The sequence below is a fragment of the Corvus hawaiiensis genome, chromosome 21 (genome assembly GCF_020740725.1).
Source record: "Corvus hawaiiensis isolate bCorHaw1 chromosome 21, bCorHaw1.pri.cur, whole genome shotgun sequence".
NCBI lineage: Eukaryota > Metazoa > Chordata > Aves > Passeriformes > Corvidae > Corvus > Corvus hawaiiensis.
This window is the reverse complement of record NC_063233.1, coordinates 10,389,150-10,404,780: the sequence shown is the minus strand read 5'-3', so window position 1 is coordinate 10,404,780 and position 15,631 is coordinate 10,389,150. Positions and strand designations below refer to the sequence as shown.

The window sequence follows — 15,631 nt, the reverse complement described above, 5'->3', positions numbered from 1 at the left end:
GTGGGGCCAGCACAGAGCTGCTGCATGGCTGTCATCACCCTGGTGCCACCATCTCCTTGTCTGGGGCACTGCCCAAGCAGGAGTCTTCCCTCCAAGCCCTGCAAGCTGCTTATGGGAGGTGGCCCAGCACAGGGACCAACCTGGGGGACAGGGGGCTGGACTGGGGCAGCACAGGGCCTGTGCTGGGGGCTGTACTGGTGGAGCACAGGGCCGTGCTGCCATGCCCCAGGGACAGGCACTTGGCCACAGAGGTGACTCCTCCACTCGTGCTGGGCGAGGAGGAGAGGCGGCCGTGGGCCCAGCTCCTCCCCAGCTGCGGAGGGAGCTGATTGGCGCGGGCATGGCTGCCTGCCCCGGGCTCGCTGCATTTGAGCCGCTTCCAGAAGCTGACAAACCAGACTGGTTAGAGCCAGGCTCGGCCCCAGCCCTGCCTGGCCCACGGCAGGAGGCAGCTGCCTGCGCGGGTGCCCGCCACGCCTGCACCCTTCTGGCACAGCGGGCAGCGCCCGGCAGCGCCCAGCTCGGTGCCCTCTCCTCTGGACCGTGGCGGGTCAGTACTGCGCTGGTGCTGGGGAGGAGGAAGAGGAGGAGGAGGAAGAGGCTGTTGGGTGCTCACGGTGCTGCCCCTCTTGGGGTGGCCTTTCGGTGAGGGTGATGGGGCTGCACCCGGCGTCAGAGGCTCCTGACCCACTGCTCTGGGAGGGCGCCCCAAACCGCCCTGGAGGGATGTTGCGGCTCTGTGCGGACACTGCTGCCTTCAAACCCTTCGGGCAGCCGTGCTGAGGGAGCCTCCTGCCCTGGAGCAGCACCCACATCCCGCACCCAGCCCCGAGGGGCGTCGGGGGTCGGGGGCCGAGCGGGGTGGCCGCTCTGGCCACCCTGATGGAGCCGGCGGAGGGCGAGGAGGCCGAGCCTGGCCCGCAGCCGGTGCGGGCGGCCGGTGGGGAAGGCTGTGCCGGGCAGAGGGACGAGAGCGAACCTGTGGGGCCGGGGGACCCCGGGGAGCCGCCCCGGCTCTGTGGAGAGGCGTCTGCTGCTGCCTGGGGATGCTGGGACCCGCCGCCGGCGGAGGATGCCAGGGAGCCGCTCCTGCCCGGGCATGAGGAGCCGCCTGCCCGCGGTGCCTCCCTGCCTGCGGGGCAGGACCCTCCCGCTGCCGACACCGCCGGCCCCGTCCTGCCCCGCGGGGAGAGCCCGGCGCCGCGGGGGACATCGCCCAGCTGCGAAAGCGTCTCCAGCTCCATCCTGAGCCTCTTCGGCGAGGCAGAGGGCACATCGAGCGATGAGGTGGCGGTGGCAGCAGAGCCGTGCCCCGTGCTGGCGGGCAGCGACGAGGAGTGCCCCATCTGCACGGAGCCCTACGACGAGCAGCGGCACAAGCCGGCCGTGCTGAACTGCAACCACGGGCTGTGCCGCGCCTGCCTGCGGGCCATCATGGCCACGGCCACCGGCGCCGAGCTCGGCCGCGTGCGCTGCCCCATCTGCCGCCAGAAGACGCCCATGCTGGAGTGGGAGATCTGCAAGCTGCAAGAGGAGCTGCTCCTGCTGCACGCCCAGCCCGGCTCCCCCGGAGCCCTGGCCGCCTCCCGGCCCGCTGCCCTGCCGCCCCGGCGCCCGGGCCTGGCCGGCGCCCTCGAGCATCGCTTCCAGGTGCGCTTCCACACCAGCCGCATGTTCGGGTGCCTGCCCTGCGTGCGGTACCCGCCCTGCCTGATCCGCGCCCTGGCCCGGCTGGAGCGGCGCTGCCGCTGCTGCTACCTCCTGCTGCTGGCGCTGCTGCTGGCGGCAGAGATGCTCAGCCTGCTCCTCATCTTCCTCCCCATCGTCCTCATGGTGATGCTCTTCCTCATCCTCGACAAATAGCGCTGCGTTTGTGCCCGCAGGCTGAGCGTGCGTTGGAAGAGGAGCCCGGCTCTGGCTCGGCTGTGGTGACAGCCGGGAGCAAGCCTGTGACCCTGGTGCCTGCCAGTGAGCCCGGAGCGGGTGAGGCAGCGGAGGAGCAGGAGCAGGCAGCTGAGGGAGGCGGCCCTGGAGCTGGGCATCACCTGCACCCGGGCACCAGGTGACTCATCAGTGCCGCAGCCAAGGAGCGGATGGAGTGGGAGCCCTTCCTGCGATGGGCACATCCCTGGCCTGGGGCTGGGGACCAGAGAGGCTCTGCGGGCAGAGCAGGGCTGTGCCGGGGGCTGTGCCATGGATTGTGCCACCTGCACCCAGGACAGATGGGCCGGGATCCCCCAGCATGGACTGAAAATACAACCTGTGTTTGTACCACAGCCATGTCCAGCTGAGTTCAGTGCCTGGTCTGAGCATGTCCCCTTGGGGCCCAGCAGTGACACAAGGAGGGGATGGGCACAGCCAGTGGTCCCCAGCCACCCTACAAGGGGTGCGTGCTCCACCATGGCACCTCCCAGCCCTGCCAGGCCGTGCCAGCCATTGCTCAGGCCGTGTCCTTTGGGGAGATAAGTGAGCAAACACGGCTCTGTCCCTGCCATACACGGGTGGAGGAGCCTGTGGTGAGTGGCACCAGGGCTGTGCCCACATGGGACCTGCCATGGAGCAGGAGTGTCCCAGGGGAGAGCAGGAGCTGGGTTCTGCCTTTGACTGCCAGCCTCCAGTGGGGGCCATGCGCCAGCCAGGCCATGCCCGGGACACAGTGTGGCTGCTCTGCACCCTTGTTCCTCCACACTCCTTGGGGATACCTGTACCCCAAGGGGGCAGGGACCGGGCTCCTTCCAGGCTTTCAGCCGCCTTTGGGCTGGTGGTGGGTGGCATGGAGTGGTCAGACCCTCGAAGTCCTCCCAGGATTCCGTTTGGGGGATGCTGACACCCACCTTCGACAGCCTGGAATGTGCAGCAGTGTGTTTGTCACTGCTGGCCTCCTCTGGGTGTCCTGCCAAGGCTCTGTGCTGATCCCATGCCAATTTCCCCCCCCCCGTGCTGTCACCCCTCTCTCTCCCCCTCAGCCCAGCCCTGCTGGTAACACTGCTGTGCCCTGTCCTCCTGCCTGGCTGTGCCGGGTTTGTGCAACCATCCCCATGTCCTGGCTTTGCCCTTCTTCCCCGAAAACACCCCATGGGCACCTCCCCAGGGCTGTGGCTGTGGGGGACAGACCACAGGGTGCCAGCCCCCCCCCCCACCCCCTTCCCCTTCCTCCTGCCCAGGAAGCGAGTGAGCACTGCTGTGCCCACACAGCCCCACAGAAAACCCGTGTTCTTGTGCCCACAAGGGCAGGGATTTGGGCTGTGGGCTGCTCTGGCAAAGTGCTGAGGCACAGCGTGGGAGCAGGGCACCCCAAAACAGGTCAGGTCAGCAGGCAGAAGCAGGTGGCCCCCCCCCCCCCCCGCCCGGCCCTGGTGGCACCAAGGAATATTTATTTATACCAAGTGGAGCAGCTCCATCAGGAGAAGCACCAGTTCAGCCCTGGTGTTTTTGGCTCGATTGAGCCTGTGGGGACGGGGGGGCTCAAACACCTGGGGGGCTCCATCACCGTGTGGGAGCCCCGTGTCCCTGCTCCACATTGCATGGGGGTGTTCAGGTGAACCAGGCCAGAGCTGTCCCCACAGTACACCCCCAGCACTCCCCTGCTCCCTGCGCCTGCTGTTGGCACCTCTGGGTGCTGGAAGCTGAAGGGCACCCAAATCCCCCCCGAGGAGGGGGTCCCTGGGGGCTGTGGTGTGGGATGGACCCGTGAGCAATGTGGCTGCAATGTCCACTGCCAGGGCTGGGTCATATTTAGCACCCTGAGATCGTGGTGAGCAGGGCTGGGGCTGGCAGGGCTGACCCGGGGCTGATGCAGGGCCCCTGCTGCAGGCACGGCCTCCAGCACAGCCCCCCAGACCCACCCAACCTCCCCACTTGCAGCCCCGTCCCCTCTCCCAAGCCCCTGACACCCCTTTGCACCCCAAATGCTTCATCACATCCCCCAGTTGCTGGCACCAGGGTGATGTGGTGTCCCCAGAGCGGTGACTTGGCTTTCCCCATCCCTGCAGGGACCTGCCTGTTCTCTCCTGGCTTCTCCCACTGCAGCCCGGCCCGTCCCACCTGGGTCCTGCTCTGGCTGGAGGCATCCCCATCCCACCTGCACCACAACCAGCAGCACCTCCCTTCTCCACTCAGCCCCCCACTCTGGCGACATGTCCTCACCCCCTGCACCTTGGGAGCGTGACCAGAGGGCCAGCAGCCATGGGGCCAGCGGCCATGGGGCCAGCACGGGGAGGGGACATGTCCCTTGAACATGGAGCTAGGCAGTGAGCAGGAGCCGGTGCCTGCGGGCAGCCCTCTCCTGGGTTTGACCCCAAGAAAGCTCCCGAGCTCCGCAGTCCCCCCGCAGCCGCGGGGCCAGCGCTGCCCTGGGCACTGCCGCAGCCTCTCGGGCTCCGTGCCACCGCCCGTTACCGTGCCACCGCGGGCTCGCCGTTGTGCAAGCGGGGGCTGGCACGTCGCAAGCAGCTTCCTCTCGGCCGAGACGGCCGTTTGGGGCTGTGACCACCCCGGGGCGAGGTTTGAGGCTGCGTGTCCCCAAGGAGGGCCCAGTCCTGGTGCTCAGCCACCTCCCTGCAGCCGGGCGGGCGCTGCCCCCTCGCCCAGCTCAGCCTCGCCCTGCGCCGGGGCCGGACCCTCCCGCTGTTTGCATCCAGGGGAGCTGGTCCTGTTGTGCAACCTCTGGGGCAGGAAGGGGGTGGTGGGGACAGGCCCATGGAGACCGGCCTGGGCACTGCCCGGCGCTGCCAGCGCTCCCTGCAGGAGCAGGGCAGCCTCAGCCCCGAGCCCCAGGCACAACCGGCCGGGCTGCAGGAGCTGCTTTTCACAGCACCACAGAAGGCAATGGGCTGGAAGGGACCCACCAGAATCACCCAGTCCAACTCCTGGTCCTGCACAGACACCCCAACAATCCCACCCTGTGCCTGCGAGCGTTCGCTGTCCAAATGCTTCTTGGGCTCTGGGGACCCCTGCCAAAGGCTGAGCCCAAACCAGCCCAGTCTCAACCCTTCCCGCCTAAAATGAGGACATTTGGGAAAAGGGTCATCCCCAGGAACTCCCCAGGTGTCCTCTCCCATCATGGGCCAAACTGGACACTGAGAGAGCCCAGAGCTCCCTCCCAGCCTGTAATAGATGTTACAAAAATGAGGAGATTTAACAACCAGCTCACCTAGGAACATCTGGAGCATCTCTGCTCTCCTGTGGCCAAACCTGCTCCTGCAGCAATATCCTGGCCATGCTCAAGCAGCTCGTAGGACTTGGAGATCTTTAATGCTTAGCATGGAGGCACAAAGCTCAGAATGGCCATGGGAGAGTTTCAGGGGATGTGAAAGACTTTTAGTTCACCTGCACCTGTGACACAAGGACTGGCACCACCCCATGTCCCTGTCCTCTGCAGCAAACCTGGCCCCTCTTCCAGCAAGTGCTTATTCAAGGTTAATAGGGCAGGAGAAATGGGCTGTGGCCCAGCACTCGCTCCTGAAAGGCCCTATTTCTTCTTTAATTGCAACTCAAAATCAAATTAGCAGTTTTAAATTTACTTTGTGCCCAGGAGGTGCCACGAGGGTGGGGGAGAACATGTTGTACCCTTTGTCCTTACGTAATAAAAAGGGTAAATTCCTACTGAGGGCAAAATTGCTGCCACCTCTGCTCTGGCTGGCCAACTGCTTTGGTGTCTTTGGGGACAGAGATGCTCAGCCTGGATTTAATAGGAGCTTTTGGGGTGTCGGAGTTCTTTATCCTGGATTTGGCACGAGCCTTGGGGGTGGTGGAGATCCACATCCTGGATGTGGGGCTGCCCCAGCTCCCCCAAGCAGTCACACCGTGTGGCTCAGTGTGGGGCTGCTGTGACCACCAGGAGATCCCCACACTGCGCCAGGGCTGCATGAAGGATGGTGCAATGTGGCTGCAGGGTGGGGGTGTTGGTGCAGGGACAGGGAGACAGGACACGGCTGCAGCGTGCTCGGGGACAGGGATGGCAGAGGCTGCATTGTTGGTGCTGTAATTCAGCACCCATGGACGGGGAGGTGGGTTTGTTTTCCAGGCATAGAAACCCCCTGGGATGGGAGCCAGCACACAGGGACAAGGGCTCTGCAGCCACCCTGCACCCTCCTGGGTGTGCTGGTGCTTTGGAAGCAGATGCTCCACTCTGGCCCATAGCAGAGGCAGAGACAGCTGCTGCTCCTGGAGAAGGGAAATTTGAGGGCTGGCACTGGTCGTGCCCACACCAGCCTGTGCCCACACCAGCCTGTGCCCACACCAGCCAGTGTGCACAGCTCGCCCTGGGGAGCTGCGTTGCCCTGGCATCATCATCCCAGCTGCTTCTGCTGCAGATTCCCGGCTCTCCCAGCTGGAGAGCTGCCATCCCAGTGACCCCGGGGTCCATCGGGGCAGGCAGTGGGTGCCATTTGTGGTGCTGCCAGGTGCACAGCAGCCCCAGGACAGTGCCTGTGTGCTGTGGGGATGGTTCAGAGAGGGGCCCATGGGTGCAGCTGCCTCACTGGAGCAGGGCAAGGGGAGCCCAGCACTGCCCGTGTCCCTGCCTGGCTCTGTTCAACAGCAGGTGCCACCAGGGCCCGATGACACATCCTCCCCCCAGTATCCCACATCACCTGGGGAGAAAGGGGACATCCCGTGGGTGTTTGAGGGCTCTTGGTGTGGCTGGGGACCCCTTGCCAAGTTGGGCCGGGTCCCCCAAGGTGCCCAGCCATGTGCAGTGGGACCAGGGGCTGGGCAGGGAGGGGACACAACCGCATAAGAGCTGAAAGCCAGGTTGGAGGAGGAGGTGTCAGCCCAGGGGAAAGGTGTAACCTGGGTATCGCCCCCAGCCTGCCCCATGGACGGAGCAGGGCCGGGGCACACGCTGGTGTGTCACCCACCCCTGCCCGCAGTGACGCGCCCCAGACTCCGGCTCGCTCTTCGTTCCAATATAATCTTTATTGGGGAGACTGATGGGGGTCAGAACAAGGCCGGGTATAAAACATGATCATGGTCACAACCAGCAGCGGGAGGCATTGGCAGAGCAACACAGAGACGGTACCGGCCCCGTTCCCTCCGGGGGGAGAACGGTCCGGGGGCTGCGCCAGCAGCATCGCCCGCTCCCTCGGGACGGGATGGGGCATGGACTGGCCCCTCTCCCCGGATGGATGCTGGCCTTTGGCCAGGGCCAGGGGCTGCTGTTTCCTCCAGGATGCAGGATTCTGGGACCCCTCAGGCTCACCCAGCCCCAGTGCCCTGGGACTGTGTGCCCCTGGTGCGGTGGCCATGCCGGACTGTGGTGCTCAGCCCCATGGGAGCACCCAAAATTATGGCTTTTTCTCTTTTTTTGCTTTTTTGCAGCAAACTTACCCCTCCAGGTGCTCTGGAGAAAGCAAGACTGTGCACAGGGGGCTGCTGCCCTGCCAGCCCCTCTGCACAGGGGTCAGAGCAGAGGTGCTGCTCTGGGGAAGGGACTGTGGGCAGGAACCAGACCTCGGTCCCCCTGCCCAGTCAAATCCCCTTGCTGGAGCCAGCAATTTGGGATACTGGACCCCATGCCACCCTCCTGAGCCATCCCATGGGGCATCGGTGGGGGTCCCGGGAGGAGGGGCAGAGAATGGGCACAGCTCAATGCCTTTGTGAACACGTAGTGGCCTGGAATGGGGTGGCCGGGGATGGATGGGGAAAAACAAGAATCCTCCAAAACGAGGACAAAGTGGAGCTTTCCTCAAGTGCCTGCGGAGGACATGGGCCGCACATCTGCTGGCATCCGAGGGGCCGGTGCGGCGGCTTGGTGTGGCTACTGAGACTCGGGCACACGGTGGCGTGGCCACTGAGATGAAAGCTTTGGCAAATAACTTACAGAGAGGGGGCGGAGGGGGCAGCTGGGGACCTGTCCTGACTTCCTGTGCTGGGAGGGTGGCCCAGTGTGGCACCGTGCACCTCCAGGGCTCCTTGTGCTGCTGCTGCCGGCCGTGGGGCGATGGGGAGGGTGTCACTCCGGCCGGGACCCAGCGTCCGCTCTCGGGAGAGCCGGGGAGAGAGGAGGGACGGGCGCTCGGGGAAGGAGCACGGCGAGGTGCTCGCTGCACCACGGGAGCACCCGCCGCAGGGCCGGGGGAGCTGCAGACCCCGGGTGCGCTGGTAGATGTGCTCCCCACGCCAGCGTCCCTCTCCCCGGGCACCACCGGTGTGTAGGGGGCTGCTGCCAGGTCCCAGCACCCAGTGCCCCCCGCGAGTGCTGGCAAGAACACCAGTCCCACATCCTTGGCCGTGGTGAGTATCAGAGCATTCCCTGGCTGTGCCACCGGCAGAGAGGGGACAGGGGACTGGCCGTGCTGCTGGCCGCGCCGTCCCGCCCGCCGTGCCCGCTGCGGAGGGGCGGCCGGGGCGCGAGGCTCACATGATGGTGCAGGAGGACAGCGGGTTCCGGATGTGGCAGGTGCAGGCGGCCCCGCAGTACTGGCGGAAGGTCTGGTAGCAGCTGCGGTCGGTGTCGCTGCTCCACTGGACGGGGTTGGCGGCCAGGGCCTCGGCCGGCAGTCTGTTCAGGATACTGGTGTTGACGGCCAGCGCCGCCAGCCCGTAGTCGGTGAAGAGGACGGTCTCCCGCTTGCAGGTGGGGCAGGAGATGAACTTGTACTTGGGGCAGGACTCGTAGAGGATCTGCAGGCACTCCTCGCACACCGAGTGCAGGCAGGAGAGGATGCGGGGCCGCTTGTTGGTGAAGTTGTACATGTGGCCGCAGGTGGGGCACTCCAGGGGCTCGCAGGGCGTCGAGGGATGCAGCACGTACTGGTTGACGATGACCTCGTCCGACGGCGGCTGCCGGTGGTAGCAGACCTCGGAGCTGCCCTTGCGCTGGCCCTGGTAGCCGCGCTCGCGCCGCGGCAGGGGGGGAGTCCGGGGCAGCGGCAGCGGCCCGGGGGTGGCATCCAGGGCGGGGATGTCCCCGCACGCCTGGTTGACGATGATCTCGGACTCGGAGGGCCACGCGCGCTTGGCCACGAGGGGCGGCTCGCGGCGCGGGGCGGGCGCGTAGCGCGGCTGCGACGCCTGCAGCTCCGAGAACTTCTCCGGGTGGATGATTTTCATCGCCTCCATTTTAATGATGACCTGTTGCCCTTTCAGACACGACATGAGTATTGTTTTCACATTACTGTCCACTGCTCTGGGGTCTCCGAGGGTCGCCTGCATGAGGCTAAAACATGCTGGCAGCCTGCTGAGCTTTCAATCTCGGTCTGGCCGCAGAGCAGGAGCACAGGGAGCAGCCGCTGGTGTGGGAGAGCATCCTGGGGAGACGGGGCAGTGCCAGCGGGCCCCGCGCCCCTCTTCTGCAGCCAGCCCCGAGGGTGCCAGGTGCGAGGCTAGGGCAGGCAGGAGAAGGCAGGGCTCACAGTGGCATCCTGCCTGCCTTCGAGGTGCTCTTGGGCGGGTGATCAAAGCGCCGGCTCCCGGCAGCCTCGCCGGGATGTTAACGTGACATTGGCAGTCACTCAGCAGCCCTGCTCTTCGCCTTCGCTGCCACTTCCCACAGCGGATCAGCTGCAGCCGGGAACAGTTATCTGGGGGTGGTGGCACTGGGCACTGCCCAGGGCAGGTGAGTCCAGGGAGGGTCTCGCGGAACTGGCGGTAGCTCTCACTTCGCCCCAGCCCGGCCTCTATTCCTGTTTACATGCAGTGGGATCCTCGTGGCGCTGAAGAATGTGTTTGCAAATTCCTTTGCTCTGACTTCCCGGCTCTCCCACTTGCCGTCACCGGCAGCTCCCACAGGGCAGGGGCTCAGGGCACATCCCGTGCTGGAGGGCAGCTCACCTTGGCTGCGGCCAGGACACCACACACCTTGTCCCCTCGATCCCTGGTACCTCTGTCCCCAGATCAGCTTCGCGCTTGCTGGAAATGAAAAGTGAGAGGGGGTTGGATCCAAGTCTCTTCAGGGATCTACCGGCTGCCAGCGCTCCCTCGGGATGCGTGCCCGCCTGCATCTCGGCAATTTGGCAACCGAGCCCTGCAGGTCCTGTCCATCCGCCCGCGTGCTTGGGCTGCGGAAGTGGGAGCAGGCAGGTATTTCCCCCCAGGCATCCCCTCGGCGGCCCCGAGCGTGGGGTTCCGGCACCCCCCTCTGCCCTGAGGGTGGGGAGGGCAGGTCCCCCAGAGCCCCGCTGGGCTGCAGGGCCCCTCCCGAAGGGGCTCCTCCACCGACCTGCCTCTGCTCAGGGTTTTCTCTCACGTTTAGCCCCTCCTCTGCTCAGTGGATCTATTTTTACCTCCGTCGCTTGCTCCTGATCTGTCCCTGCTATTATCCCTCCCTCCAGCTTCCTCTCCCCCCTTCCCAGCTCCCTGCCCTTGTCCCGGGGCTGATGGAGAGGACAGGCCACGTTTGGGGGCAGGAGATGGGGGGCAGGCAGCCAGCTCGGGGCCATTTTCTCCCTCGGCAGCCCCTGCGCCAGCCCGGCTCTCCTCCGAGAAGGGTGAAGGCGCTCTCCTCCATCACGCTGCAAATCCTGTTAGAGGGATGCCTGCTCCCGCCGGGCGCTGCCAGGCCTGGCGGAGGGGGCCCGAGGGGGCCATCTGCTTGCAGCAGCAGCCTTTGGGGATGAAGAGAGGCCGTGGGGCTTCAGCCCCGGGTGCCTGAGAGCTGGGAGGGGGGCCGGATCCCTGCCCAGCCCCAGTCGAGGTGTCCCGGGGGGCATGCCCTGGCAGCACCGGGGTCCCGCAACCATCCTGCCCTGGGGAGGGAGGCCTCGCCGCTTTCATTCCCCATCACGGGCCCACATCCTGCACCCCACATCCTGCACCCCACATCCTGCACCCCGCGCCCCACAAGCTGCAGATATTCCCCCCTCCTCCCGCACACAGCAGCAGCCCCGGGGCTCTGCCTGCAGCTCTCGCACAGACACTCACCCGCAGCGCCCACGAGCACAGCGATCCGGGTGGTCAGCAGTGCCACGCACTGTCACCGCGTTCCCACGCTCGTTCTGTCACACCCCTTCACGCACAGCCCTGGCGCAGCACCCCGCACCCCCACCGCCCCTGGGGCGACACAGCCCCCCGCCGTCCCCGTCGCTTGTGGGGCGACACAGCCCCCGCCGTACCCCACACCCCATCACTTCTGGGGCGACACAGCCCCCGCCGTACCCCGCATTCCCATCACTTCTGGGGTGACACAGTCCTCCCGAGCACCTTCCCCTCGCCACCCTCCCACAGCAGTCCCCAGCCCCACACGCCGCTGCCCCACGCTCGCAGCCCCGCGGAGCACACGCCTGTGCACACACCAGTGATCCCTCACACACACACACGTGCGCTCCCGCACGCCCGCAGGGTGACCCCCCCGCCCCTGCCCGCCCTTACCTGCGCTGGCCCGGGGCAGGGGTCCCGGTTCAGCCGCCAGCCTCCGCTCCGGTGCCGGTGCGGCTCCGCAGGCCCGAGCGGCGGAGGTTATCTGAAAGGCAGAGGGATACGGCGCTGCCCCGGCCAGACGCGGCTCCCCAGGGATGCTGGCGGCTCCGAGGCGCGGCTCCACGGGGACGGTCCTGGCCGGCCGGGCCGCCCCCGGCCCCGCTCCCCCCGTCCCCGCCGCCTGCTCCGGCCGCGGCCGCGGCGGCGCGGGGAGGGGACCGGGTACAGAGGCCGGGGCTGGCGGCGCCGGGGTGCTCCGGATGCTCGGCGGGGACCGGCGGCCGGGGGAGCCGGCAGGTACCGCCGCTGCCGCTCCGCGGGGCTCTTTCGTGCCCTCCCCCGGCTTCCCCCGCCGCCCCCGGCCGCGGACCCCGGCCCGGCGCGGGGCTGATGCAACACCCCCGGCCGGCAGCGCAGGCTGCGGGGGGCTGGTGCCCGGCTCCCCTGTGCCCCTCGGCAGGTGCAGGCAGCGGCGGGCAGCAGCGGGCAGGCAGCGGCGGCTCCGTGCCCGCCGTTCCCGGGGCCCGGCGGCGCGGGCGCTGCTGCGCGCTCCCGCCGCCGCCCGCAGTGCCGCCGCAGTGGTGCAGCCGCCTCACATTTCTCTCGCTCAGCAGCGCCGGGGCCCGCCGGCCGCAGCGCCTGACGCCCCGCACACCCCCCTCCCCTCCCCGCCCCGCACCCCCACCTCCCCGCACGCCCCCTCCCCGCCCCGCACCCCGCTTGCCCCGCTCCCTCCCCCCCCCCGCACCCCTTCATCCGCCCCGCACACCCCCTCCCCGCACATTCCTCCTTGCCCCGACCGTCTCCCCTCGTCCCACACACCCCCCTTCTCCGCCCCACAGCCCCTCTCCCCCCACACCCCTCTCCCCGTAGCCGTCCCCGAACCCTCCGTGCGGCCCCGCTCCTGCTCCCGCTGCCGACCGGGCCCCCGCGGGTCGTTCCGAGGGGCCCGCCGTGACTCAGCATCCAGCGCCGCTGGAAGAGGCTCTGCGGCCGCGGTGCTGCTCCGGGGCCGCGGTTGTGGGGCAGCATCGGGGAGCGGGGCCCTGCCAGCAGCCCTGCAGCCCCCGGGGCTGGGAAGAGGTCGGACAGCCGGGAATACCCCCACCACTGCTTTTTCGCACTGCCAAGTCAGCCATGCACCCCACTGTGTCCCCTGGGATCTGTGGCCACTGGCTGTCGGGGGAGCAGAGGGGGTCCCCTGACATCCCCCAGTCCCTGCTGGGCTCCAGGGCAGCTGGGCACAGGGGCTCACTGGTCCTTGGGGACGTGGTGGACTCAGTGTGGTGGGTGGGGGGTCACACCACCACTGGGTCCCAGCAATGCTGGCAGGTCCCTGCAGAGCACTGGGGAGCATCGCTCATGGCCATGGGCTTGCTGGTGTGACCCCCAGTGTGGCACAGGGAGACAGGACCCCACGGGCTGGGACACCCCACAAGGTGCCCTGAGTGGATGACTCCTGGTCTGTGCTTCCTGGCTCCTGCAGATGTGAGAGGCATGGATGCTCCCCGGCAGATGTTAGAGGCCAGGCTGCCTTCTCCCCCTGCTGTGGGTGCCTCCAGAACGGGGACCCCACAGACACATGGCCAAAATGAGCGGGTAGCCCCACAGAGAGCCCTCCAGCTCCCATGCCCGACCCCAGCAACAGTGACCCAGGCATGTGTGCACTCGAATCCAAACCCACTCCACCACCCCATCCAACCCTGGCTGGGGCAGGGTGCTGGTGGGGGCTCACCAGGCTCCTTTGGGTGCTGCTGGGGTTTCCCTGCTCATGTCACCCATTGCTGGTTTTTAGTTTTTCTATATTACTCCAGGACTTTGCCTGGACTTTTATGCCGTCCCTGAAGGTTACCCTGCCCAGACCTGCTTGCTGACCTTCCAGCCCTGCTGCAGCAAAGATCCAGCCCCTGTACCAAGGGGTCTGCATGGTCCTGGAGCTGTGTCATGGCCACGCAGCTACACTGTGCTCACACCATCGCTGTCCTCTGGCCCTGTCATCAGTGGGATGGACACAGGAACTGGAGTTTCCATATTTCACAGCTCTGCCAGGCCTTATGCAGCCCATAGAGGATCTTCTCACCCACACGTCAGGCAATGATGCTAAAAAACCCAGGTGCGTCTCTTCCTGACCTGGTAGACACGACCAAAGCCACCCGGGCAGAAGGATGCCCTGGCACCCCAAGGGCTCAGTTGTGCTCCATTCCCAGGCCAGACTGACCTTAGGGTGTGGTTCTCCCTGGGAACCCTGCAGCACCACCTCCACCTGGAAATCCACACTCTCTTCTTGACAATGGTTGAGTTTTTAATCTTTGAGTTTCTTTCACTGCATAAGGGATCTTCCAAATGCCTTTGCCTCTCGTCCCTCTGAGTGCCGTTCTTTGATCTGCTCACCTGCCGAAATCAGCGTGAGGCTGCTGCTGCCTGGCACTCCAACCAACACTGCTGAACAGGGATTCCCTAAATCTTCCCCATCCTCCCTGTGTCAGGTGCTCCTGCCTTCCCTGCTAACGTGCCTGGGTGCAGATAGCAAGAGCCGATATCTTACGCTTGAGCTCCCTGAGCAGAGGAAATTGCAGGAAGTGAGCGAGCACGAGCTATTTTCTGTTATTAATTCATACGGCATCCCCGTGCTGACCCAGCTACACGGTGTTATTATGCTGCTGTTCCGTGAGTTAGGCAACAGCTCTATTTAAAAATAATCATAAATTACATTGGGCATCTTTTCTGCTGAATAAGAGTGTGTTTGTGCCAAGGTGCTGGGATCTTCCTGTTGCCCCAATGGCTCTGCCTCTGCTTCACATGCTCAAAGCAGAGCTTTCCCTTTTCTCTGCTGAGTTGGTCCACCAAGATCTCTGCTTTACTGAAATATTCTCATCCTTCAAAACCTGCACCCTCCATCTCTATCTGGGCCTGTGTGGCTCAGACTTGACTGATGACCCCACCAAACCCTGTGGCCACCTCTAATCTCTGCCTTTGGCTCTTGTCTCTTACTCCTGGGTTTGACACCTAACTTTGGCATATAAACACCCATGCTGCATTATCTTTTATAAAAACCTTTTGCACTTAGTGTTATCATAAACATGTTTTGGCTGTGTGTGGATATCCTCAGAATGCCTTCTGAGCTGTGCTGATGTGATGTGGGTGCTCTCCTGGGCTTTACAAGCAGCACTGATGTATTTGGCCATTTTCAGAGACCTTGTCAGCAGGCCAAGCACACCTTTGGGTTCAGAGGTTGCTCCTCAGCTCTGTTGTACCTGCTGTCCTCGGGTCCTGCTTTGAGCTCTCCTTGGACAGACATGCAGGAGCAGCTTTGCCAGTGGATTCCCTTCGCTTGTCCCAGATGAACAAGGTTTTGCTGTTTGTAACCAGGAGGTTATTGCTGTAATTCAGGGGGTGTTGGCCTTGTGTGAAACCACAGCTTCTTTCTGCAAAATTCATTCCTTTCCAGTGTCTTGACTGGATCAGTTCTAAACCTTTGCTCTGTAAGTGTGTTGGGAGCTGTGACACTGCTGGCCAGGCTTTGCAGAAATGAATGGTGAAGCCAGAAGATAATTTGGCCCTAAATTTCTTCCTCACCATCAGCCATCACCTGCTCAGCCATCCAACTGTGTGCTCAGGATCTTATTGCCCTTCTGGATTTCTAACACCTGTGGGAAGGACCCGTTGTGAGAGGATGGCCCCACTCTCACTTGGTGCCAGCCCTGTGCCCTGATGGCACCTGAGGCTTTTCTTCCCACCCCACCTGAGTGGGCCGACAGCTCTGTGTGAGCCAAACCTTCCTGTCCAGCATCCACATCCCCATCCATGCTGTCTGTGCTCCTGGTGGCAGCACCTCAGGCCACCTTTCTTCTCTCCTTGCTTCTCCCATTACCGAGTTCACTTGTCAGGGTCCCGCACGCATCCACAGCTCTTCCCAAAATCCCGTCTGTTTCTCACACCAATCTTGTTTTGCTCTGGTGAATCACTCATCACACAGATAATTCACCCACAAGAACATGAGCTCATCCCCAGCTTTGCAGAGAGCAGCTTTCTCTGCAGGTCTGTGCGGGGCAGCACCAGTGGCAGGGCCTGCCCGGCTGCTCGGGGGCCGCAGGGACAGCCCGGCCCGGCCTGGCTGGGAGGGATGGACATGGTACCATACCCCGTGTTTTCATCCTCTGTGTCCCATCCCCTTGGGACTCTCTCTCCTTCCCAAGTTAGAGCATCAGGAGAAGGGACCCCAAGGGCCACGATCAGCACCAGCCCAGGCTGAGACCCTCCAGGCCTGGCTGAG

At 64.8% G+C, this 15,631-nt stretch overlaps 2 protein-coding genes across 3 annotated transcripts; one reads left to right on the top strand and one right to left on the bottom strand.

Moving 5' to 3' along the window:
• The first annotated feature begins 356 nt into the window (after positions 1 to 356).
• LOC125336702 (E3 ubiquitin-protein ligase RNF186) lies at positions 357 to 2,276 on the top strand. Its single transcript, XM_048325640.1, has one exon. It carries the CDS (start codon positions 883 to 885, stop codon positions 1,861 to 1,863), a length of 981 nt encoding a protein of 326 aa, XP_048181597.1. The 5' UTR covers positions 357 to 882; the 3' UTR covers positions 1,864 to 2,276.
• Positions 2,277 to 6,899: 4,623 nt separating this feature from the next.
• RNF208 (ring finger protein 208) lies at positions 6,900 to 11,884 on the bottom strand. 2 transcript variants are annotated; one of them, XM_048325849.1, is made up of 2 exons: positions 11,311 to 11,884; positions 6,900 to 9,852 (listed from the first exon to the last, which is right to left on the bottom strand). In XM_048325849.1, the coding sequence occupies exon 2, from the start codon at positions 9,154 to 9,156 to the stop codon at positions 8,359 to 8,361; it is 798 nt and encodes a 265-aa protein (XP_048181806.1). In that variant the 5' UTR covers positions 9,157 to 9,852; positions 11,311 to 11,884; the 3' UTR covers positions 6,900 to 8,358. The 2 variants fall into 2 exon arrangements, with proteins under 2 accessions (XP_048181806.1, XP_048181807.1); XM_048325850.1 differs by lacking the exon at positions 11,311 to 11,884 and adding an exon at positions 10,864 to 10,959.
• Positions 11,885 to 15,631: the final 3,747 nt, after the last annotated feature.

Coding starts and splice junctions, on each gene's coding strand:
- LOC125336702 (XM_048325640.1), top strand. CDS start 883: ATGGAGCCGGCGGAGGGCGAGGAGGCCGAGCCTGGCCCGCAGCCGGTG.
- RNF208 (XM_048325849.1), bottom strand. CDS start 9,156: ATGCAGGCGACCCTCGGAGACCCCAGAGCAGTGGACAGTAATGTGAAA.